At 41.5% G+C, this 25,140-nt stretch overlaps 1 protein-coding gene across 2 annotated transcripts; it reads right to left on the bottom strand.

Moving 5' to 3' along the window:
* Window positions 1–7: 7 nt before the first annotated feature.
* NOS2 (nitric oxide synthase 2) lies at window positions 8–23,736 on the bottom strand. 2 transcript variants are annotated; one of them, XM_019511048.1, is made up of 28 exons: window positions 23,467–23,736; window positions 20,870–20,950; window positions 19,289–19,471; window positions 18,358–18,430; window positions 17,527–17,649; window positions 17,289–17,437; window positions 14,631–14,793; window positions 14,075–14,166; window positions 13,604–13,745; window positions 12,835–12,974; window positions 11,903–12,077; window positions 10,965–11,066; window positions 10,111–10,305; window positions 9,642–9,724; window positions 9,171–9,315; window positions 8,405–8,509; window positions 8,203–8,252; window positions 7,911–8,085; window positions 7,112–7,244; window positions 6,650–6,728; window positions 5,721–5,899; window positions 4,730–4,893; window positions 4,272–4,482; window positions 3,869–3,956; window positions 2,744–2,865; window positions 1,983–2,131; window positions 938–1,132; window positions 8–451 (listed from the first exon to the last, which is right to left on the bottom strand). In XM_019511048.1, the coding sequence occupies exons 3-28, from the start codon at window positions 19,396–19,398 to the stop codon at window positions 344–346; spliced, it is 3,450 nt and encodes a 1,149-aa protein (XP_019366593.1). In that variant the 5' UTR covers window positions 19,399–19,471; window positions 20,870–20,950; window positions 23,467–23,736; the 3' UTR covers window positions 8–343. The 2 variants fall into 2 exon arrangements, with proteins under 2 accessions (XP_019366593.1, XP_019366592.1); XM_019511047.1 differs by lacking the exon at window positions 23,467–23,736 and having other exon boundaries at window positions 20,870–21,829.
* Between the last annotated feature and the right edge of the window lie 1,404 nt (window positions 23,737–25,140).

Here is a 25,140-nt window from a genome sequence, read left to right as displayed (position 1 = left end):
TATATATATATATAAAAATCTATATTTTCTTCAGTAGCAGAAGCAGCAGATATTTTTCTGTATTTTCAACTAGCCAGAGCACACCCTATTCTAGACAGGGTTAAAAAAAAAAAATCTGCCTCTTGACTATCCAGATTATAACAAAATATTCATTAAAAAGAAATCACAGAATAAATAGCAATAAGGATTTAATTAAATAAAATACATTTAGTCTTTTGCGTTGACCTAAAACTAAACCTGAAAGGGCCAAGGCCTACCCTCAGACACATGCGCATCATTGACATGCATCAGAAAGACTTGGCCCCTTGCTGTTTGAAAATAACAATGCATGTGCAAATTTTGATTAAAATGTTAACTGCTGATCTGTTCTTTGGCTGGTGAGTTTTGAAGCTCGTTTGTGGTCACGTGGAAACACAGCCCCAAATATGTCTTCATGGTATCGCTTCTGGCTCTGCAAAATCAAGGAGAGGAAATAATATAATCTCTGTTGTTCCACCTGAGCCTAAAAACATGGAAATTCACACATCCTGCAAAAGCCATTAGTTATCCAGCTTCATCAAGGCAAATCTGGCCCCTGCCATGAATGCACAGAATTAAGGTGGAGAGAGTGGGGCCACTAGTGGAAATACAGGGGTGGGGTAATATTCAATATATGCATCTTGGGCATTCATGGCATGTTCATTATGTATTGGAGTAATATGAATTACGCATATGCAGTACATACACTGAGAGAACAGCACATATAAGGTGTGCAGCTCATTTAGAAGGGGTCGACTAATCTGCACTCACATGCTGTTTAGATTTTTTTTTACATGATTGTTGCCTACCCTACAGCAGTCGCTTAATCAGGGTTCTGGCTTATGCTGTGCAGGACCCTTTAGCTTGAGCACTGACTATAGCAAGTAGGTGAAATCATGCCCCTGGCCCACAGCCATACCTTGAGCTGGGAGATGTACTCTTCAGCCTGATCCTCGGTCAGCTTCAGTCTCTTAGCAAACATCTCCTTCAAGGTCTGGGCAACGTCCCTGGCCATGCGCACATCTCCACAGACATACAGATGCCCTTTGTCTTCATGGATGAGTTGGTGAACTTCTGTCTCCAGCTTGCTCTGAAGAATGTCTTGAACATAGACCTTAAAAAACAAGTCAAGCAAAATCCCTTTAATATGACCTGAGGTAGGAGTTTCTCAATATGTGGCATAGACCTAAGGCCTGCATGTGAAAGTTTTGACATCCTTTCCCATCAAGCTATGCTGTGTACAAGAGCAGAGGGGAAAATGGCCTTAAACCACCTTTACATTCTTCTGGTCTTGAGGCTGGGCCAGTGTCTTGCAGAAATAGTAGCCCAAAAGCTGCTCTAATTTAGGCCCCATTGTCAGCAGCTCCAAAGGAACATTTAGACACCTGGGCTGCCTGTACACGTGCTCAGAGTTGGGTGGGGAGTGTTAATTAGAGCTCTGGAGAGCCACTGTAATGAAAAGGCTCATAGTCATGTGTATTAAGCCCACTTTGTTTCAAGATAGCCATGGGGGCACTTCAACTAAAGCTCATTTGTGATTGTGAGGCAATGCTGGAGCGTTCTAGTTAGAACACTAATGAGCATGTCTATAGGCAGCCATTGGTATAGGGATACTTCAGCTCCACCTTCATGCCCTCTTATACCAGCAGCTGAAAAGGCTGGCTTAGGTGCCAATGACTACTGCTACCTCAGCAATCTCTCCGCCTTTGAGCTTCACAGGCAGGTTGCTATTGGAAGTTTTAAATATGGACCTAGCTATTATAGTCTTTCTCAGGGTAATAACTAGGGGTTAGATATGTATAGCTATACTCCTGTCCCCTGCAAAAAATGAAGGCCTTTCATCAGTCGAGGACAATGCACTGCAGTGAAGCACTCGGCAGTTCTGAAGGAGAGCTTTAAACAGTGCCCAATTCTTATCTCGGGAATATAGTCTCCCTTCTAAAAGGCAGAGAAGCCAGTCTTACTTTTGCTTGGCCAGGCTGCCTGGAGTAAGCAGTGTAGACCTCTTTGAGTACTCCCTTTCTCTTCATCTCCTGAGTTTCTTCCCTGTAGATGTGATCCGTATCTGATTGCCGGCAGCCAAACAGTAATGTCATGCCGCTGCCTTTGATTCCTGAAACCAACAATGAAAAGTTGTTTCGTCTTTTAAACTTTGCCCAATTATTTGCAATTACAATCCCAACAGACGGCCCTGTTGTCTCAGCAACTATTCATGCAATGTAAGGGCAGGAGGCTATTTTTTAATTAGCCTGTTCCACTGTGTGGAATGCGTGTGTGTGATGGCTTCTGATGTGGGTGCAGTCAGGGTGTCTACAAAACATCACAGGCAGAAGCTCTGTGTAACACCAAAGGGGCAGCAATAATCCACTAATCTGGCAGAAGCAGTTGAGAGGAAGCCACTGTTTTTTATCTCTGTGCTTGGACACATTGTGCAAGAGGTAAGGAGCAAACAGAGTCTAAACTTTTGGAAGCAGATGAACAGCTCCCTCCTAGTGCCCCTGGTGATTCCAGATCCCCCAACAGAGAGTAAGAGGAAGATGTCTTTCAGGTACAGTCCCTGTTGAAACTCCTCCTTGAGTGGCAAATCTCTGCACTGCTCCCTGTCAGTACCAATGCTTCTGGGTATAACCTGCCCCTCCTCTTGGGCTTGTGAGCATCAATTACAACAGCAACACAGAACTGCATGTTTACACATGCAATGCCTCTGTGGGACATCCCTCTGTACCTTTCTTTTCCAAGTCATGGAGACGCTGCTGCCAGAAGCTTCTGAATGGAGCAATTCCTGTCCCTGGGCCAATCAGAATGCATGGCGTGGATGGGTCCTTCGGGAGCTGGAATCCGGCAGCACTAATATCAATTAAATGTGAGAACAGATTTGTTAGGAAGAGCATAAGATGGCATAAGTCAATTCCTACCAAGCTCCCCAGCAATTACCTCTCCCTGTTAGCCTTAACCTCTCCTCTGTGGCACTACTACTGTTAATTGGGTTGCATGGAGTGGAGAATCAGGCTCTCCATTTTTCAAGGTCTGATGTAAACATCAGCCCTGCCAACTCATTCTATTGCCATCATTCCTGCTTTGCAGAAGCACCAGCAAATACTTGCTCAAAGTCACCAGGCACCATAGCTCTAGTTGCATGTCTATCTACTAGATAATGCTGCCTTGCAAAAAGTATGGATAATAGTCTTATTAAAGTTTGGGCACGGCTGCTGACAGACTTCTGGCAGTGCTGCAGCAAGTCCCAAGGTAATTCCCCTTGACACTATTTAAGAAGCTTTTGATTCTTTACATGAGTGGTTCATATTTGCAAGAGCTCACAGAAGTTTTCCAAGTGCCTGTTGCAGATATGTATTTATATAGATTCGTGCCAGAAGTTTTCCCAAATCTGCCTTGAAATCTCAGCCAGGAACAGAAATGATACTCTGTTGTTACTGAATTTCAAGTATCAACTACTCAAGGCAACACTTGCAGGAAACAAGTTTTGTTCCCACAAAATATTTCTTGCACATTTTTTATTGTGAAAAAATCTGTAAAACCTTGGTGACAATTTGCAAACAGAAAAAAAGGATAGTTTAGCGGCAGGGTTCTTTACTGCAGATTGTTCAGTCAGATGAATTATTGGCCATCAGAGATAAGCCAATGAAAGGTCGACTATTTTACCAATAAATATGTCTTGCCTGTGGATGCTTCAATATTTGGACACCCAACTTCAGGCATGCTAAAGGAATCTGATTTTTAGACAACAGGTCCTTATGCTGTTTGCAAAGTATTAGTTGCTTGAAAAGCTTGCCTATATAATATATACTCTGATAACAACGAAGAGACTGAAGAAATTGAAGTAACACCTCACCTGCGTACAAAGCATGGGACTGTTTCACTGAGATTTATTGTATTCAGCCATGTACTGCAAACTCCATGACGTAAGGGACCTTGACCATCTGCAGGAAGAAGGGAAAACGCATCTATGAATAAAGCTAATTACTCTAAAAAAAAGCTGATATCTAAAAAAACCTGATAATTTGGTATCTAATACTGATTTAAAAACCCAACATAGACTGTTAATTGTCACAACACATTTCTATCCTGAATTAATTATTTATATAGAGTGATACCACAATATAAACTCCCAACTAAAATGGCCAGCTTTCTATCGTATGGCCAATACATTTTACTGAACCATGGTGCCCTGGACACAGCATTGAATCAGAGAATAAATGCAAGTGAATCAGAGAATATATGTAAGTGACAATTACCCTTTGTCCTGTAGTTGACCACCGCAACTGTCAGATGGACCTCTCTGGGTGACATGTCTTGTGAGGAGCTGATGGAGTAATATCTGGGCTTCAGCAAAGGCAACTGAGTCAGCAAGAAAGGTGTTGAGACCTTAATGGAAGGGAATTCCTTCAGGACCTCCAGGATGGTGGGACTGTTGAAAAACTTCCAGTCGTTGTACTTCTCTAAGCTCTGCAATTTCCAAGGGCAAACAGAAATGTTGACAGGCAGCTCAAAACCTCATGGAAACTGGGAACGGGGCATTTCAAAAGTCATGTGTAAACTAAGTTTCTTGCTTTAAGTTTAACAACGTATAGGTAAAATTGAGATATAAAAAGAGACTCTAAAGCTTCCATCACAGCAGTGTGGGGAAGTTGCCGAGGTACAGAGTCTTCAAAGCAGAGAATCCTTCTATGGTAAGTCTAGTTTTAATACTCACATGACATAAGACTTCCAGTCTCTGTCTGTCTCCTTCCTCTGTTGCCAGCTGGGAGAGCTTTTTTAGCAGCTGCTGTGAGGGTGGGGTGGTGATATCCAGGAAGTATGTCAAGGCTTCTGAGAGTGTGCAGGGTGGAATTTTCTTGTCACTTGTCCAGTAGCCACCTGGAAATTTGGAAAATATAAGAAACATTTGAGACTGTTTCCCAAGAAGTATGACAGCTGTTATGTTTTGAAGCATTCAGTTTTGTTTAAAGTAGGCTGACCCTTCTTAACCAGCCTACCTGCCTGCAGAGCTAGACACAGGACCCCAGTGAGAGGAGTAGCTGCTAAGAAAATAAATCTAGCGAAGCATAATCTTGTACTTGATCAACAGCAAAACCCTTAAGTCTCCCTCCAGGCAAAAAGGAATTTGCTTGTTTGTTTTTTTCTTGTAAAGGAGCTATGCTGAATTTCACCAGTGAAAGATCTGGCCCTGTTTTTATATGCACTGAACCACAGGCAATGAGAAAACATCCCCTTTAAATGAAGAGAACTGTTCAAACAACCACTTATCTGTGCAACCAAGCTATGATTTAGCAGGTTTCTCCTCCTAAGCAGAGGAAATATCCTAGTTTAGAAGACTGGTTAGAATGTCCCAAACTGCAGCGAATCCCCTCTATCATAACTTAGAGACAGTCAGTAGCCAGGTTCTGATCTCAGAGAAATGTCAATCCAGAAATATCCCATTGATTACTGAGGATTTTCATCAGTTTGAGCTAGATCAGGCTCTAGTACTAGTAAAGCAAGCAAAACAAAGAGTCTATACAGCTCCCTTGGGAGCTCCCATTTTTTACCTAAAGACTGGTGGATATGAAGGCAATGGACAAGTCAGTGACTATATATCTTGAAATAATACATGTCAATAATCAATTTTAAATTAAAAAATTATTAAACTGGATCATGGAAAAGTTCATAAAACATTTGCTGCCCCTCCAACAAATCTAACTTACCATCATTGTAGGTTTCCAATCGGACGGTCTGATCAGCTGGGGGTGCATCTTTAAGAAGCTCAGTGATGCCCTGAACTAATTCTGGCTGGTTGCCTGGGAAAATCCCAATGTGGTCTCCGGGCAGGTACTGCATTTCCTGATTAGTCTCACAGGAAAGCTTAACAAGGATGGTGACACGACTATATATTAAAAGAAGAAACCAGACAAATTTTGGTTACGTCAACAGGATTTCCCTTTGACAGTGCAGAAAGGTATAAATGTAAAGAGATCTTTGGCAAGGGTTTGCTTGCGTTGGCCCTACTTTCAGATTAATTTAATAGTTCCTGGACCTTTTGTCAAACCACGTTCTGGGTAGGTACAGTATTTTACTCAGCACAAATAAGATGCTGAAGATGTGCTGATCAGCATATAATAACCTGAATCACTGTGTCATTGGCCATTGAAAATATAATCTTATTGGAAGTTGAAAAGTCTGCATTAATAACCAGCCCGGGAGACTTCCTCTCAAGATATTATTTTTAGAACATAGAACACGAGGGCACTAGGAAGTCTTTTATAGAGCCTGTTCCATAAAGCGGATGTTGTTCCTTAAAAATGGTTGTAATTCAGCACCTATCTGCATGAGTTTGTGTATTGTTATAGCTTAACTTGGGTTGTAGCATCATTATGAACTAAAATAATTCTTTAAAATATGTTTTCCCTTTCCTTTTTCTGAATGGAGGCAATTTTCTGAAGAAGTGAAAATGTGCTTAGGATTTTGGGCAAAGCAATCACACTGGATTTTACATTTAGCATCAAACTGATTTGTGCTATGTTAATTCCCATTAGTAATGGTCTGAAATTCAAAGATGTTTATATCTGGCCATTTCAGTTTTCTTAAATTATAGTAAAAATGTTATTAAAATATCTACAAGAATTGAGTGTCATACCTGGATTTTGAACTTTGCAGATTCTGCCTAAATGTGAGCTTCATTGGAATCACATTCTTTGCATGTATGTCAGCAAGTCCTGTGGAAAAAGGGGATGTGGTTAATCAAATACTGAATTACTTTAGATTTCTTCAAGGCAGTGTGGAAAGGAACTGTGCTATTCTTCTCCCCATCCTTTTTTGGTTTCCTATGAAAGTAATAAACAAGTCATACTGCTTTCAAGCTTCTGCGCTGCTTGAAAATAGCATGCGGTGTGTTTTTTAATGCTGTCCTATTGAGATGTGAGACTAGGAATTATCCCACCTAAACAGATTTCTGTTTCTTCAACCACTTTAACCGTCTTAGCAGAACATTAGGTTCATCCCCCAATATTGTAGCAAGGCTAATTTTGTTTTAACTGTCTATGCAAGACAAGCATATTAGATGCTAAACAGGCATGCCAAAAAAGGAGAGAGGCAATACCTTTACTCAAGTGCAAAGTCTGGGAGTCGTATACCACCCTGTAGTTCTTAGGATTCCAGGAATCATCACAGGTATACATCTTGGGTACCTGAATGCTGTTTTTCCCACGGACATCAAAGATCTCACAGGCAGTCTAGAAAAAATTGAAGATTACTCATGGTAAACATTTCAGTTCTTGTCATTTTTGAGTGTTCATTGATAACACTGCTTTGCATTTAATTACTACTACTGCTAATGACATCATGTAGAACAGATGAAGCAGATTTTGATTTCACTCATTCCTAATAACTATTGGGAATATCTTGTTGATTTCTATAGCTGTACTGACTCTAACAAGGTTATTTCCAAACCAGAAGAAATGAGATCCTGGATCTAGTTAGAAACATTTTTAGGATAAATTCTATCACCCTTCTTGCTTTGTGTACCTTACTACACAAGAAGCTCAAAGTCAATGGATTCAGCACCAGTGCAGCAAAACTGAACTGAATCTTGCCTCAGTTTTGGGAGACCCTTATTCCAAATCAAGATCCATATGATAAATTGGCAAATGGCTCCTTCCTTTAAAATGGACTGAAGCAAAACCCTGGATCTTCAGTGACCCCCTCCCCTCCCATACCTGAAGGTATCGAAAATCCAGATCTTAAGTGCACAGATGGATTGTATTATTAATGATACCAAATGATATTTTTGTTTTAAATGGGGTTTTTTTTCAACTTTCCTTTTTGCAGGCTGTTTCACCAATGAAAACCTAAGAAAAAATTAATGTAGCAGGTCCATGGATTGCTGCAGCAATAGTTACCTTGAATGCATTCACTGCCCAGGCACGAAAGGCTTCTTCCTGTCCATTGAGTTCATCCCCTTCACCCGTTGTAGTGATCTGAGAGGCACCTATCTGTGCAAGTTTTTGGTCAATGGCATGAGCGAAGGCACAGAACTCTGGATACATGGTTGATCCCAGGCCAAACACAGCATATCTATGCAGAGAGATGTAGATGAGTCTCAGGAAAGCAATGTTCACAGTTCTCATTGAACTGCATGTTAAATTAAAGTAATAGAGACAATCAAAGACACATTAAATAACAAAGTATTACCTGAATTTTTTGTTCAGCTTTTTCATAGTGAACAGGGCTTCCTTCAATTTCTGTAAAAAAAATGAATAAAATGTTTCATGTTGCATAAATATCTATAGATGATATAAAATTAAAGTCTGTTCTAAGTCCATTGGAGTCAACGTTAAGATTCCTATTGGATCTTGGATCAAGACCTCCTACAGTCTTCGCCTTGAAATCTTACCTTTCCATTGCCAGGTGAATCTCCATTTCCAAAAGTGCTGGTTACCACCAGAAGGAGATTTTCTTTCTCCAGGTCACTGATCTTATAGTCATCCATACAAAGAATCTGGAAGAGAATGAATTCATAGGACATAAATATGGGCTGGCTGTAATAGGTAAGAAGCTTTCAGGTCACTGTTTATTAAAACTGGGAGACAGTGTGGGTTAGCTTATCCACTTTCCCCCACCACCATATGTCTGGTCTAGGTAGATGGTAAGTTCTCAAGGCAGGGACTCTTTCTCTTTATGTTTGACCATGTGAAGCACCTAAAAATATGAGGCCCCAGTCTCAGCTGGGGACTTTAATAAGCAAAACAACAAATCCTCACTATGGTCTTCAGACTGACCAGCAATGACTGATATTTTGTCTTTCCCAAACAAATGACCCATCATTTAAAGCTAAATGAGAAGCCTTGCCAAGTTAGAGTAGTTTGAAGGCATAAAACCATTTCACAGAGGCAGAAGCAGATGCAATAAAAGTGTTTCCTACGGAAACAATGGTCTGCAAATCAAAAAGAAAATATGTTGCAAGGCATAAAAAAAATACACACTCTGGGTCAAATCTTTGGTCAACCAAAGCTTCCAGTGAATCTTTGCCAGATGCAACCTCTTGTGGATACTGACAGACCTGTAGTTTCCAACTCTTGCTCTCCTAGATTTATTTCTCATTCTTTCTTTCCTACCTTCCCTCAGTAATATATTTATGGTCATGAGGTAGATTTTCTTACCCTGGTATTGAAGGCACAGTTGAATAAGTCACACAGATTGTTGGCCAGGGTTTCAGATTTCCCCGTCTCTGTCGCATATATCACAGTTGCTTTAGACCGGGCTGCCATTCTTTTCCGCATCAATGAAGAGGCAAAGAATGCGGCCCTGAGAAAAAGCACATGAAGCTGATAAATTATCTGCCAATATAGGTGGAACCTGATTTTCTAAAATATAGGAAAAAGCTAATATAGAGAAAGGCTTTTTGACTTTTCTTGGAGAATTTTTTAGAGTAGTAAGTTGGAGATTTCGGACATGATTGTCACTAGACTTGAAGATGTAAATGATTCACTGGCCCCTACCGCAATAATGAGATAAATCAAAGATGTGGGCCTGGAACTCCTCCAACCCAGTTTTGGAAAGGAAATGTCAGCTCCTCAGAGCTTAACTTCACATGTACAAAACACGGAATAGTAAGCGTATTGGAAACTTACTTTGCAAAAACACTAAACTTTATCTCCTTTTTCTTTGGCCTGCGTGTTTCATCATGCCAGACGTGAGTTTTCCAAGCATCCTCCTTGAAAAAGAAAGGTATGAGATTTTGAAACACTATAACCATGTTGCACAGATAAAAAATGTTCCCTTGGAAAGGTCAGAATATTTTGTAATCCACACATGTGATCTACTTTGTAGGCCAGGTCCTGCCTCTATCATCTTCAGTAACGCAAGCTCAGCCTTGATAAGGGTCTAATTGCATTTTATATCCATTTGGGGATGCAAAAGGAACTAACGTATGTATCTGCTAATGAATGAATGCATCACTCGGTGAATATGAGTTCACAAGTACCATGACTGGCAGTTAATGGGAAGGATATGGTTTAAACTCTGACAGTAGGTGATCTGTAGATAGGACCTCTAGTATTTTAAACTGTCTGCTAAGATCATTGCTTCAGTCACACTTACTTGGTAGTAATAGAACGGTGAAAGCACATAGTTCAGCATCTCCTGGTGAAATACTGGGGTAATGCTCCCTGATATCGGAGGCACAAGCCAAACCCAGTCTGCCGGACAACCTCCTCGAACACGGTACTCATTCTGCATGTATTTCATGAAGGACTCAGCAGCAGAGTGGTGGTCCATGATGGTGACATTTTGCTTCTAAAAGAATTACACAAAGCAAGGCATCAGCTGGTGAGACCCATAGTATGGACCTGCAAAAATACTGCATTGACTATCTAAAGCATTTATAAACACTGTGTTGCTACAGACCATAAGTGCTCCCTAAGTCTTATAAAAAAAAACTTTTGCTTTTCTCCCTGTACTGCTTATAAAAGGCTATACATTGGCTGAACACATAATGTGAAGGGATTTTATGCTTCAGTGGGTGGGTCTACACGTGACACTACATTGCCATAGCGATGCACTACAGCGACATAGCTCGTTGCTGTGGTGATGTAGCATGGCAGGCACAAACCGTGACGCTGATGCTACGTCACCATAGCAATGAGCTACCTTGCTATAGCGTGCCACTAAAAATAATCATGTGCCACCTAAGGCAAGTACTAAACGACAGTACAGTAACAACTGGACTATGGGGGGAACATGTAGACACACCCAGTACTCTATTATAGATTAATTTTGGCCTCTTGTGCTGCAGCTTGTTCTATAATCCTGTTTTTTGCCAGGTTTTTAGCCATCAGAGGATTCACAATTCTTCACTTGCATTTTATTGCTCTAGCACAGGGAGGCCATGTTCAAAGTGCCCCTAGTTCATTTGCCCACCCATCAGTTGGTCATGGCTTGAAGAAATGACTTACTTGGAAGCTATAAAGCACAGCAATGTTGATCTCTATAACAGCTTGGTCTTTCCACAGTGAAGAAAGTTTGTTTGTGTCCAGACCCATCCTTCTTCCTACTTCCTACATTTGAAAGACAGAAAAAGGAAATTAATACACAGGAGTTCAGACTGATGATTCTGCCAAAAGCTTTTAGCATTTGGTTAAGTATTTTTCAAGCCAATACTCAGGGAAAAATGTTATGGGGTAGGGGGAAAACCACATGTAATGTCAGAATCAATGCACTGGCTTTTGTGCTGGAGGATTCAATGCCAGCGGGATGTCTGAAGCAAAGCTTTCTGATTCAGAGCTCTGAAGGGTATTCAGATCTGGCATGGGGAAGGCTGGGTTAGATGGTCTTAAAGAGGCACTGTCAGGTCAGAAAGCAGATACCGCTGTACATTATAACTACTACTTTTTTGGAGGTGCCTGGAAGTCCCAGTCATGAACCAGGACCCCGGGAGAACAGAACTGGCAGCTGTGCAATGGTTAAAAAAGCAGTTGGTGTAGGCAATGTCCAAGAGTTACATGAAAGCTTGACTGGGCTCAGTAGAAAAGTGGAGAAAGATTCACAGGAGAATCTTCACTCCCTTGGCTGCTGTTCCAACATCCGAACCAAGATTTTGGAAGAGATACTGTTAGGTCATTGTATAAATAATGACAAAATCTGGCACAGTTTCATGATCTTGGCTGTAGCTCAGGAGAGGTCCCATAAATAAGTAGTCAGGAGATGCTGTCAGGTTAGAAGTTGCTGGCTGAGGTGTGTGGGGAAGCACAGACAACACTCATTTGAACAGCGCATGCTGGCTTCTTGCTCTTGGAAATATTAATTTCTCACAGAACACTCTCTTCCTGGCCCTTCACACCCCCACCACACTCCTACCTTGCATAGAGACTCATGCCATCCCCTCGAAGATTACCTGAAGGATGTTGTACCGTTGCACATCACAGAAATCTCGCACGCCTATCTCGGTGCCCATGTACCAGCCGTTGAAAGGGCAGCCAGTGAATTCCAGGCCTCCCACTTCGAGCAACATGTTGGCCACAGCAGGCATCGCATACCACTTCAGATCCAGGTCTTTAAACCATTCGTACCTTTTAAAGAAGCATTTGGACTGTAAGTAAGTAGCTTCCTTGGTGTTTTCTTCTGACTACAACTAGCGGCAATTAGGGAACAGGGACAATGCTATCTGCTGTACGTGACAAAGCTACGGTGAACATACTGCAAAGGCTCAGAATGAATTTTCATTAACTATGCAAAACCTCAGAGTTCTTTGCTGAGGAAACTGGTAAATAGTGTCAAATTATTGCTGGCCCTGTAAAATGACTGCTGTCCACTGGATCATCAGGAAGCTTTGCACTTTCAGTCTCAATGACCTGAGCTTATGACTGGCAAGAGCAGCAAATTGTTGTTTTCAACGTGGTCAAGCCAGATGGGCTTCAGTTCAATGACGTATGCTATGATGATCGCTCTGCAGAAAGCACATGCTTAAGTTCTGTAGTGAACTGGGGGTGTGTTGATACTAAAACAGCATGCACCTTACACATGCATTACACACATACAAGAGACTGTGCTTTAAAAAAGCAACATGTTTTTGTATATGACTGAGGGAAAGACAAGAAAAAAAAAGTTTCCTGCAAAAAAGCTATTACTCTGCATTCATTTAAATACAATTTAGTTGCTGTACCACACATTTTACCTCTCGAGTTAACTTAACATAATTTCAGCCTGACAAAGAAATAATAAAAAGACTGCTGCAGGGCACAGACTAATAACCTGGCCCAAATAACAGCTGAGCAGGGAAGGCGAGGTGGAGACACAGATGCAATTATCTCAATTCAGTCTGCTTACTTTGGATGCTCCATTGGCACTTCAAGGATAATTTCTGGAGGCAGTTCAAATATTTCCGGGTCTTGGCCGTTTGCTTGGATAATCAGTGGAACTAAATCAAAGCGACCATACTTAGGCTTCCACCCAAGATCAATGCACAACTGTAAGGAAAAAAGGTAGGTTTTGTTCTGTTTCTCTGCAGGTTTGACCACAAAAGAATGTTCACCCTTTAAATCCTCTCTGGAGAGCTCCCTGATGCTAAGGGCTGCCTTTCCCTTAGGCAACGCCATGTTGTTTTTCCCTAGGGCTCCACTGGGCTCCCTGATACAAAGGTAATACAACAGCTAAATAGCTACACAACCCTGTCAGTAGCCAGGGGCAGCAACATGCTTCTCAGACAACGCTACTTAACTCTGGAGTAGAGGAGAGAAATTTGTGATAGGACAAGAGCAAAAATGATTGCTCCTGATCCCTCCTCCTCCCCCTCACCTACCCCTCAGCCAACTGAGCTGCACTGATTGGGGCACTGAAGTCAAGCTCCACCTATTCCCATTCCTCCTTCCTACTTCAGGGAGGGGCAGGAGGAAGAAATGAGCACTAAAACCAGCGAGACTTAATGGGAGTTGGATCAGGTTAATGGAGGATTTTTAACCAATCCATGGTTTTAGGGAGCCACAAAAAGAGAACCAAAAAATCCCTGCATCATTTACATTGGCTAGGTGATAAGGGAAATGACAGATGAGCAAGGTGGGATGGATAGGTGTTTTGTAATTTCTGCTTGGGACCTTACCTGTGTCAGCTGCAGACAGCCTGGGTCTCCGATGATGGACCCATCTGGCATTTGGTACCCAGCGTATCGGATGAGCTGGCCATTCCATATGCGAAAATCATGTTTCCCATCAGTCCGTTGAGGGAAGACGGTGATGGCCGACCTGCCCAAAAATAACATTGACTCCCATTACAATGCAGCAGGTCAAACGCATTTCGATTATTTGGATTAAAACTGTCACTGCTCTGAGTTATTTCATGTTTTGTAAACTAAGCCCAATAACCAAACAATAGCAAAATGCAATCATCTTATTACCCACTTTCTTTCATATTACAGACCTTAAAGAAGGAGGAGGGAAGATGTAACAGGACACAGATAGTGCCAGAAAAATTAAGAATGGAATACAGGAAAACAAAACTTTTAGAGAAAAACACCCCAGAAAAGAACACCTTAGATGTCTGGGTTTGCGAGATCAGTGATGGATCAGCATACCTTATATTTCCATTGTTTGTGGAGTATTCAATATGGCGACAGATATGTTCAAACATTTCCTTGGCTGTTTTACAGTCACGTGCATCAAACACCTATATATTCCAAAAAGAAATACAGGAAAAGAACTGATTTAGCAAAAAAAAATTAAGTTTATTATTTTTCTAACACAGTTCAGTTTGGATCATAATCTAAGGTTCAGGCACAGTGGATTACACTGGTGTCTGGCAAGCAGGATTTTGCCAGGAATGTTTCCTCTTAAATGCTGTTATATGGAACAGATAAATAGATCTCTGTGTTCCTGTAGTGTACTGGAGATATATCTGCTTCAGGTGCTCAGCTGGCCTACACAAAATGATGTGTGATGTCATGAATATTGTTCTCCTTGCAAAATGATTTGATGTAACTCCAAACTGAAAACCTAGGGAAGAGATCCATCTCTCCTGGTCTAAAACAAAGGTCAGATGATGCAAATTGACACAGTGCTGCTGAAATAGAGGTCACTGTTCTAATATATACCAGCCAGCATTCACCCCCTGAATATCAGTCACTAAATCACCTGTAGATTGGACCACTGGATTCTTCCTATGCACCTTGGAGCATTTCTCCAGGCCTGTTTTGTTGCAAAGATAAGTTCATCTTTGGTCAGCTGATAGGTTCCTGTTGTTTCTATCTCTTTATTAACTGCTTCCATTCGGGCCAGATGTTCTTCTACTTTTGGTCTGGAGAGGAAGAAATAATTGTGAGGAGAAACAATGAATTTTGCTTTAGGCAGAACTGATTTCATTTGCAGAAGTGGTTTGTTTCACAGTTACAATGCTCTGAGTCAAGTTGTGATTCAGCAAGTGTGGCTGCAGAGAGAGGATTTTAGGTCTGCACATGGGCTGACCTCATTGTTCAACATCTGAAAGCGAAATTAATCTACAAAAACAATTGTGATACTATACAAGAGTTCCTGAGCCTCAGATTCATGAACCATCCTTGGACTATGAATTCTGGACTACTTAACCCAGTGATTTTCAACCAGGGTGCCATGACAGCCTTTGAAGGTTGCCGCTGGGATAGAGGAGATAAATGAGACAGTGCAGGCTCCAGAGAGAAGATAAGTCTCGTTTCTGCCTTTCCTGCCATTCCTTCTCCCCGCACTCACCGCAGTGCAGGCTTTTCCCTGCCAGCTGCTCCTTCTGTTTTCCAGCCCCTCATCGAGACGGTAAGCACTGTAATAAATTCACTCGTTTTGGAAGTGGGGTGGTGCTTAATTCACAAAATTCTGGAGGTGTGCCTCAAGTCTAAAAATGCTGAGAACCACTAACTTGACCCAAACAGGAGCAAAATGCAGGGCCAATTGGAAGCTATAATGTTTAATCTTGATGTACTGCCTTCCCCCAAACAGTTGGCTTCCACTTCCAAGCGTGTCATGCACTCATCACACTCTTAGACTGCCTCTTTTGTCCTGCTTTCCACATTAATTTCTCAATGCAGATTTAAATTATCCAGGTTTCTAGTTTAACTCTCATCAAAGGACTGGATGGTCTGCAGTAGGGAAAACACTTCTACAATGGCAGAAGGGTAAAGGGAAGTGGTCTAATTATTAGACTCTAATAGTTGATTGCTTTCTCTCTCACTTCTGTTGTTTTACCAGAAATGTATTGCTCCTAAGTAAAGTCAGTAGGAATTCTACACCAAAGAGGAGAGAAGAGCCTTCAAAAAATCATTACACTGATAGCAGAAAGAATGAAGACAAAATATTAGGAAATACTTATCATGGCACAGACAGAAGTTGTCCTGCTGGCTGATAAACAAAATGAAAATAGCCTGCACCAGGATGAAAGATCAAGGGCAGCACAAAAGACAGTGCACTCAAATAGCCAAGGAGTGAGGTCACCTCCAAGCAGACATACACAGATTTGGGGTATTTAATGCTGCAAAGAGTGAAAGGTGCCAGTATCTTAAGGTAGGATTTTTAGAAGGACTCAGCACCTAGAAATGTACCACCTTTATAAAACCAGTAGTTGTACCAGATGCTGAGTCTGTCTGAAAATCTGTCATTAAGTGCCATAACACAAGGAGCATGGCACTGAGTGGTTCTGAAACCCTGGGCCCCAAGCACTTGAAAGAATGGTCTTGAACTTTGAAAACACAGGCCTTGAACTGCTAGGGCTGGAGCCTCATTGCAGCATCTCTGAAGTGAGCAATTACCCTTTGTTTAGAGCAGTGCAAGTGAACGGACAGTCTGGCCCACTGGATTGAATTCACCCTTTTGCAATGGATGCAATTCCCATTAAAATTACACCTGTGCTGCTTTTGTGCATCTGTGTTGCTGGCATGGGAATGTAAATCATCAGTAGAAGCACTTTTCACTGCATTGTTAGCTTACAAACATCCAGACTCTGCACACATGCACATACACACTGCACTTTACTCACAGGAGTAGTTCCATTAACTACTGGGACTGCTTCTGGGAGTAAAGTAGAGTTCAGGGCTTGCACTACCTGGCTCAAACACAAGAACAGAATCAAACCAATATTCAATGACTCAATCAGGAAACTCCTCTGAGGAAACTGATTTACAAGAATAAAGGAGGAACCAACAATGCAATGACCTCCTGGAAGTGTCTGCCTCTGACCATGATATGATCGCAATTTTAACTTGATTGGTGACATGAAATGTCATAATCTCTTGATGGTCAGAGGGGAAAAGGCACTGATTTCAAGTGCTAAAATTGCCTTATGGGTAACTTAAAAGGGAGGAAGGGAAGTTGCTATAAAACGATCAGCAAACTGGAGCCTCATATCATAAAAGTCAAGTTAAATTCAAGATTATCTGAGTCGTCATCAGAACTAATGGGGTAACCTAGTACTTTACCTTGTAAGGTGTTACTCATGCTAAGCACCTTCAGCCCTCATTGACTTTAACACAGCTTACTTTGTATCTTCCAGGAGCAAACCATTATGCCCTATAAACCACTTAAAGCCATACTATACAAAATTTACCAGATTCCAATTCTGTATTCACCAAGGGGGTGGAACTGAGAAGCCAACAGGTGATAGTAGGCACTAACCCACCCACCACTAACAGTTCTTTTCTATTTCTTAAACTGTCTGGTACGCCATGGGGTGGTTTGCAGGTGACTGTAATGAAAAGAATAGGAGGAGACACTTAGATCTGAAAGACAGACCAGACAATAATAACAAGAATTAAGTGAACATCGCCTTACTCTTTGAACGAGCCGTAGTACTGATTGACAAATTCTATTGCCTGAGGTAGAAGCTCTTCTGGTGGGACTGGCTTGTCTCTAGGGCCTCTCGAAAAACCTTTTGGGGTCATCAGTGCCCCTTGGCAAGCCTTGGTCCTGCAGTTCATAACCTGAAAGGACAGGGAAATGTAAAATACAAATTGTACCAAATGCTTTTCTAAGCCAAGAAAAGTGACCCACTAAAGTTTCCTCCTCTTACCTCCTTTGCCTGAAGGTGCAATGTATCTTGAAGGATGGTGCCATTTTCCATGTTTTTAATTTTTACATATCTTGGGCACCTCGGCTTTTGGTTCACTGGCTTGATGCCATTTTGTGGAGGTTTCTGAGCAGGTGGAAAACAAAAATAAAAAGGGTCATTGGATTTTTTTACAAAACATCAGGTATTTGCCTCAGTTTATCCCTTGGGGATTTTTGTTGGCCCATTTTGACTGCTCAGAAGCCCATGAGAATTTAAGTGAGAGACCATGGAGCCCCTTATTCACCTCAAAGAGTACTTACTCATCCAAGTATGAAACTGTTTATGTGATGCAATGGTCAGCTACTGTAAACCAGCTGGTCTTCAGTAAACCAAAGAGCTAGGTTTTCGGTACTTTTATTCTAGTGAAGAAGTAGCTTACTAGAATAAAAGCAGTAGCACGGCATTCTATTAATTTCAAGGGTACTTCTCAAGGTGAGCGTGGTGGTCTAAATGAAGTGATGAACCAAATGGGTTTAGAGATAAGATAAATCTCTTGCTTGTTAAGAAAGGCTGTGATTTTCAAAGGAGCTCAAAGGACTACGGCAACAGTATGCCAAAAGAACAAGAGCTGGACACCTCTTCCTCTTAGGTCATTAAAAAATCCTCAGTACAGATCACTTGCATTTAAAATGCATTTCATGCAAGGAGCTCAAATCATACCTTGCCGTAATGACTAGACAGCTATGTGTCACACAGTTAGCACATTAGAAGCTTTGACCAGCAAGCACAACCCCTACAAATCCTTTGGATCAAGTACTGAAGTTAGAAACAGAAGTGTCTCCTCTCACTGACCTCAGCTGCAGTTTTGACATAGGGCATCTCATTCTGTTTCTTGCTCAGGTTATTGGCGTCTTCTTTCATTAAGCTTTACAAGGAATAAAAATAATTTGATTTAATACAACAACCTTTATTTTTAAGCCATTGCAATGAACGTGAGATGTAAGGAGGGAAATGGTTAACATGAAAATAATACCAACCCAGTAAGCCAGCACTTCTCAACCTGAGGGAACAGAAACAGGTAGCAGGGCTGTAGCTGCCTTTCCCATACTGTTAAAAGGGACAAGTGTCTCAGATGGGCTGGGGATGTAAAAGGCTGAGACTCGTTGGGATAAGCTAAGCAGAGGAAATATGTCGAGAAGCTACAACTATGGCCTGTTAATAAACTACTGGTACTTACAAAAATTAGACAAAGTCAGGAAAGAATTCTGTGAACTTTTCAAACAAATGCAGTCTCACAGTTCATTAAGCAAATGGCTTGCTTTCTTTTATGTTTATTGCCTTTGTTTCCTGCATGGGATCTGACTTTTGAACCCTTTTCTTCCTTTTAATTTAGATGCCAGGTTTGAGAAGATGAAACTTAACTGAAAAGATCTCAGACAGAAGTGCTGGCATGGGGATGACAACGATGAACTTTAGATCCTTTTTATCTTAGGGCCAGAATCTGTCTTGAGCTCTGACTGCTGAGCAGCCTCTCCCACTGGAGTCAGTTTCATGAGTCTATGTCTGATGCTTATTACTTTCAGTAATAAAACGTAAGGGTTGGGTGTTGGGGTGGGAAGAAGACATCACATTTACATGGAACATAGGGACTAAAATGAAAGACATCCTTTGACATAAGGGGTATTTAAGAAGTGCATGGTATGGTCTTCTATACAAGCAGTAGTCCAAAGCACTTTACAGAGTTAAATCAGGAAGGAACAGGCAGAGTAGAGAGAAATCTTACCTGTGATCTTTCATGGCTGCTTTTTCCACATTATTATTTACATCTTTCTCTTCAAAGGACTGGTTCTTACTGGCTTGAGTCTTGAACGCAAATTGCCAAGGGCACAGCATTTTGTGTATTTTAAGTTATGCTGGTACTTCCCAACCCTGATACTGTGATTTAGGTGATGAGGAGGAGGCTTCTCTAAGGAAGGAAAGAAAATTATGTATTTAGTGATAAAGGAGGTAACACCCTTTCTGGGCAGGATGGGGAAGCACAACGGACTTAACAGACTTGCTAGAGTTAACATCCTCTGATTAAAAATGAGAAAGCATATGCTTTCAGATGTGCTCAGGGTCAATGAAATACAAAGCATAGTTCATCAGTGTCACAAAAATACATTCCTGTTTTCAGTTTAGCATATCTCGTTTTTAGGAACCTTAAGTGTAAAAAAAATATGCTCCTCTGTTTATTTAAATCTCTAATTTTGTAGGAGACTGATCTAAAATGTGAAAGCCTGGGTCATTCACACAGTAAAGATTCCCTTCACAGAGAAATTCTTCTCCAGGGAACTAAAGCCATTTTGCAGCACCTGAGAACTCGATGTTTACAGGTTTCAGCTTCGGTTCGGAAACTGCAGGTGCGGAAACAACTTGTGTGTTCTACGTTGTGTATGCAACAGAACATCATATATCCCTAATCAAGGGAGCACTATCAGTCAGAAGTTAGTCTGATGCCCTATTAATTATCACAAATTGTCTTGTCATTCTTTTGGACTCCAGATTTTCTGCTAACTTCTGGTCCCAAAGCAAAGTTTTCCTCCAGGGGAAAAAAAGAGATGGGTAACATTGAAACTAGTTTGTTATTTAAATCTTCTTTGGAAAAGAACAGCAACAGCAATACAAATAAACAACAACATTGCTGTATTGCTGTTGTGCCTAGAAGCCCCCCATTGTAAGAACAACCTGTACCCAAAATGTATTCATTGAAATGAATGCAACTATGTCTAAAGAAATTGCTATTTAGTATAAAAATGTTAAAAGCCCTTAATAAAAGTAAAAGAGGAGAAAAGTGCTTATGTATAATAATAGTTACTACACTAGAAACATATCTAGCACTTTACAATGCAATAGAAAGAAACGAACACACCCCTTCATTCATTAAAATCTGGTCTTATAAATACATCTAAATGTAAAAGAATGATCTTTTCTAATGGTGTAATTGCTGTGAAGCACTCTCAGAATTGTATACAGCAACCCCAGATTTTCAAATATGAGACCTGTGGGCAGCAATTGGTACTGAAAAGCTCTGGAACTGTAATTATGGTGAAGCATGCCGAGTTGGTGAAGTGCATACTTTTTTCATCTTTATTTTCTATGTGTTGATGATCAAAATAAGAAACCCCTTGTTTCTCTAGATCCTTGAAAGCAATTCAGGAACATTCATTATATTGTTTTTACTTGAAGGAACCGTTAAAGACTATAGCAAAGAAACTAAAGTTTTTGAGGCAGAGAAACAGTTTGGAAAAGCAAAAAATTAGAAAGTGCAATAAAACTGTTAACTGCTTGGTTGGCTGCTCAGTCAAACACAGAGTTGTCTTACCTTGCTTTCGCGAGAAGTTTTTCCAAGTCTGTAGTCTTCTCTGCCAAAGTTTAGGTCTTTAATCTCAGTGGTACTGTGTCCCTGTTGAATCGTGAATGCCTTTTATACTCTGCTGGCACTAGGTATGCAAAACAGAGGGTTGATCAAACACATGGATAATGCAGGACAGGGAAATCCCTGAACCTGAAAAGGAGTGGGGCTGACGACTAAAACATTACTTAATCCTATGTGACTGCAACACAGTAGACAGCAGTTCCTGATGTTTCATCATAGAAAAACGTATACAGATACTCTCTAGACTATCACGATTGCTCTGCCTGAGATTTCAATACATGCTTTGGTAATCAGGAAATTATACCATATCAGAAGTGGCTGCAGTATTATTTTTAGTTTCTTTCTTAAGTCAAACGTTTTACAGGAAAAGCCTTTATAGACTTAGGGTTCCCGTAAAATCTTTAAACCAGGGATACAGTATTTTCTACAAGATACTGTGGGATAAGCTTACAATGCTGGAGAAAGGAAATCATTCTCTATAGCTTTTGGCAATAATTTCTATAGGAACTTTTAAATTTTTATAGGCACTTGTTGGTTTAGGCCCTAATCCAGCAAAGCATTTGAGGTACATGTTTAAGTTTAAATATAGCATTAGTTCCAAGACAGTATGCTTAAAATGAAATGTGTACTTCGGGTTTTTGCTGAATTAGGGTCTTATCTCCTGTTGAATTTCAACAGAATTTTTCCATAGCAGTGTTTTCTAAATTTGTTTTCCTCTACCCATTGCCCTTCTTCTAGCTTAAACTGCCTCTAGTTTCTCAAGTGTTACTCGATTATTCTGAAAAGATTTATGAGTGTTATCCATGGTCCACTGAATGAAACAACAGGTTAAGAGACTTGACTATACTCGATTATGATATGACACTGGCTTACTGGGAAACATGGGAAAAGTCATTTCCCTTCTCTCTGAGTCAGCCTCCCCATCTATAATACATAGTTAATAATGCTTCCCTATATGAAATGGAAAATGACTTGCATGTACAAAGCGCACTTCCTGATTTACCTGTGTTTTTTCCATCAAATGCAACCAGAATTGGATCTAAAATGTTGAGTATGCAGGAATGTGTTTAGTATGATTGCCTATCAGGGCTGTCCAACTGGTGGCCTGTGGACCTCCAAGGAGTTAAGCTGAGGTCCACAGATTCCCAGTCCAGACATCACTTTCCCCACCACTCCAGTTGCTGTTGCCAGAGTCTCTGGTATCTCCCTTCCCACTTCTTGCTTCCACTTCTTGCCTCGTCCCCCCTCACCTCATTTGGGCAAGGTGGGAGGAGGCAGAGCAGCCAATGGAGTCTTCTGCTGTGGGAGTTGGAGGACCCAGGGACTCTGCGGTGCAGGAGCATGGCACAGTGCGGTAGAGGAGAGCCTGCTACATGATGGAGGGCACGCAGTGTGATGGGGGCCACACAGTGCAGTTGTGGGGTGGCAGGAGCACTTGCACAGTGGAAAGGAGGCACCTACTGCAAAGCGTGTGGCAGGTGCCTGCCTGACAGAGGGTGTCCATGTGGCAACATGCCATGGCATGCAGCCCACCTGGCATATAGCCTGGGGGGCATGCTGCCCACACAATAAGAAGTTGGACAGCACTGACCTATCTATTTGAGAGAACCATGTTTACACTTATTGAATTGGCTGTCGGTCAGGAAGCGGCAGGAAGCAGTGACGATGCTATGTGATGTGGGTAACCAATTTCCACATCCAAATGATGAGTCATCCATGGTAGGACTTGGTCTTCATAAAAAATTCCCAATTACCGGTGGGTGCACATTTCTCACAAGATAGCTACTCTCTCCAATCTTTCCTCAAAGGGAATTTACAAGGCATCTTTCACAGATGAACCTACAAACTTTACTTTATAAATCTACTAAATACAAAAAATCATGGACTAAAAATAGACATTGAATTTATGGCACATTATAACCTGCCGCCTTCCAGTGACCCCAAGTAACATCTTTATAACTTCCCAGCTACATTTTATTGCCTATCAATATTCCCCTCTTCTATTGTTTCCTCCTCCCCTTCCCACTCTCTCTCCAATCTTTCCTCAAAGGGAATTTACAATGCATCTTTCATGGATGAACCCATGCTGACTGGCAAGTGCTTGTGTGGACCATTTCTCAAATTTTTACTAATAAATTAGAACTGAAGCTGCAGGATGAGCCACCCTGAATGGTAGGATGCCCATCAGAACCCTTTTGTCTGGGGCTGAGCAACTTTGCACCGCTCTACCGTGGTTCTTCTTCATAATAGCAGGATTATAACTGGTTACATTTGAAAGTAAAACTTGCATGCATCATAGGGCTGTGTCTGAGAATTCGGGAAAGTTTTGGGTGTTGAAAGAATTGGCACAAGTCCCTATTGGATTTTACTATTTCCTCATGGCTTAAAATGCCATCTGCCATGCAGCAGATTTTCCTCCCTGCAGGGCAAATTCTGTGGCAGAAAATTAATTTCCTCCAAAATATGACTCCAAGACATGGGGAATTTTAAGGGTCTTGGGTTGCAAAGCAGAATGCAGCATGACTAAAGAATTAAGATCTTACCCAGCATTTTCTGAGCAGTGAGTAGCTATATTTACCCATTCTTCTTGTTTTCCCATGCCTGGAGAGTGCTGAAATCTGTCTTATCCCTGGAGTAACTCTTGCTTTAGACCAAAGTGCTGCTAGGCTGGCTGGATTCCAGCGAGTCTGATGATTCACATTGGCAAACAGGCAGAAAGAAATTACAAAAGGGGGAATTGGCTGTGCGGGGACTGGAATGAGAGTTCAGATTTGGATTGATGAGAAGGGGAGCACCTCTCCCATACTCTGACTTTAAACTAAGCAGCTTTAAACTAAGTTCGTCGGGGGATGGGGATCCACAGGAGCAAGAGATAACTCAACCAGGTGTAGGACCTGCCCAGGTAAGAGCTCAGGTATATACCAAGGGACCAGTTGTCTCTCAGGAAGGGGGGTGCCCAGGGCTCTCTCGGGGGGATGAAGGTGTCTCTTCACTAATGCAAGAAGCATGGGGAACAAGCAGGAGGAGCTTGCTCTCCTGCTTGCAAGTAGTAAAATCGACCTGGTTGGCCTAGTGGAGACATGGTGGGATGAAACTTTTGACTGGGCAGTAGACATAGAGGGCTATAGGTTGTTCAGAAGAGATAGGAAGGGGAAAAAAGGTGGGGGGTTGCGCTCTATGTTAGGGAACAGTATACCAGTTCTACCTGCCAAATGGGACCAGAGGAAGGCTTAACTGAGACCCTGTGGGTCAAACTTCAAGGAGGGTGGGGGGAGAGGGATCTGGTGGTAGGGGTTTACTACGGGCCACCACATCAAGAGGAAGAGCTGGATCTGGATTTCTCCAGGCAGCTGGGGTAGGCCGTGCGTGCAAAGGATGTTGTGGTCATGGGTGACTGGCATGTGTTATTAGGCTACTGCGCATTAAGCGTCTTCTGTAGACATGCCGGTGGTAGTGTCTAGAAGCCCTAGTCAATGACCAAAGCTGCACATTGTCCTTGGCAATGTACAAACACAGGGCAAAAAGGTGGTCCCTGCCCAAAGAGCTTTCATACTAAGGATATGTTGAATGCCAAATCACTCCTATGACTGCTATGTAGTGTAGCCTCATCAGTGACCACACTGTAGATGAACATTAATATAAGACAAAGGAAGGACACAAGCAGAGATGGGGGTACAAGGAAGCTGGAATACTGCTCAGAATGAAAGCCAGTAGCAACACTGCTGCCTAACAAGCTAATGTGTTGTCAGTTTGTGGTGCCCTAAAGAAGAATATAATCATTCAAAGGGAAGTAGTATCATAAAAATAATATGAGTCAGTGATTTGGACTTTTGCATGTTTCAGAACTGCTCATTACATCTTTGGGGAACTGACCACTTGGTGGCACAAATGTCATAGCTTCCTCCTTTAACGTCACCCATCTATTTCCTGTTTCTTTTGGGGAAAATCTTTGTTCAGTTACCTGTACTTGACAGCCATTTTCATCATGTTTTAAGTGTTTTGTTACCTAACTAAAGAGAAGACATAACATCGTACATTTGGAAATTAATTGCCACATTATCAGACTTAAACTCTTTGGAACAGGTACCATGTCACTGCTCTGTGTATGCACAGTGCACAGCACTGCAGGACTTGGAGCCATCAACAGTGTCGCTATACTCCACTGTAAGTTAAGAAGTTAATAATAACAGTGGTGTGATGTTTCATACAACATTTGG

Source organism: Gavialis gangeticus, unplaced genomic scaffold (assembly GCF_001723915.1).
Source record: "Gavialis gangeticus isolate Ggan-Ray unplaced genomic scaffold, GavGan_comp1, whole genome shotgun sequence".
NCBI classification, from domain to species: domain Eukaryota; kingdom Metazoa; phylum Chordata; order Crocodylia; family Gavialidae; genus Gavialis; species Gavialis gangeticus.
This window is presented reverse-complemented; position numbering and strand designations above follow the sequence as displayed.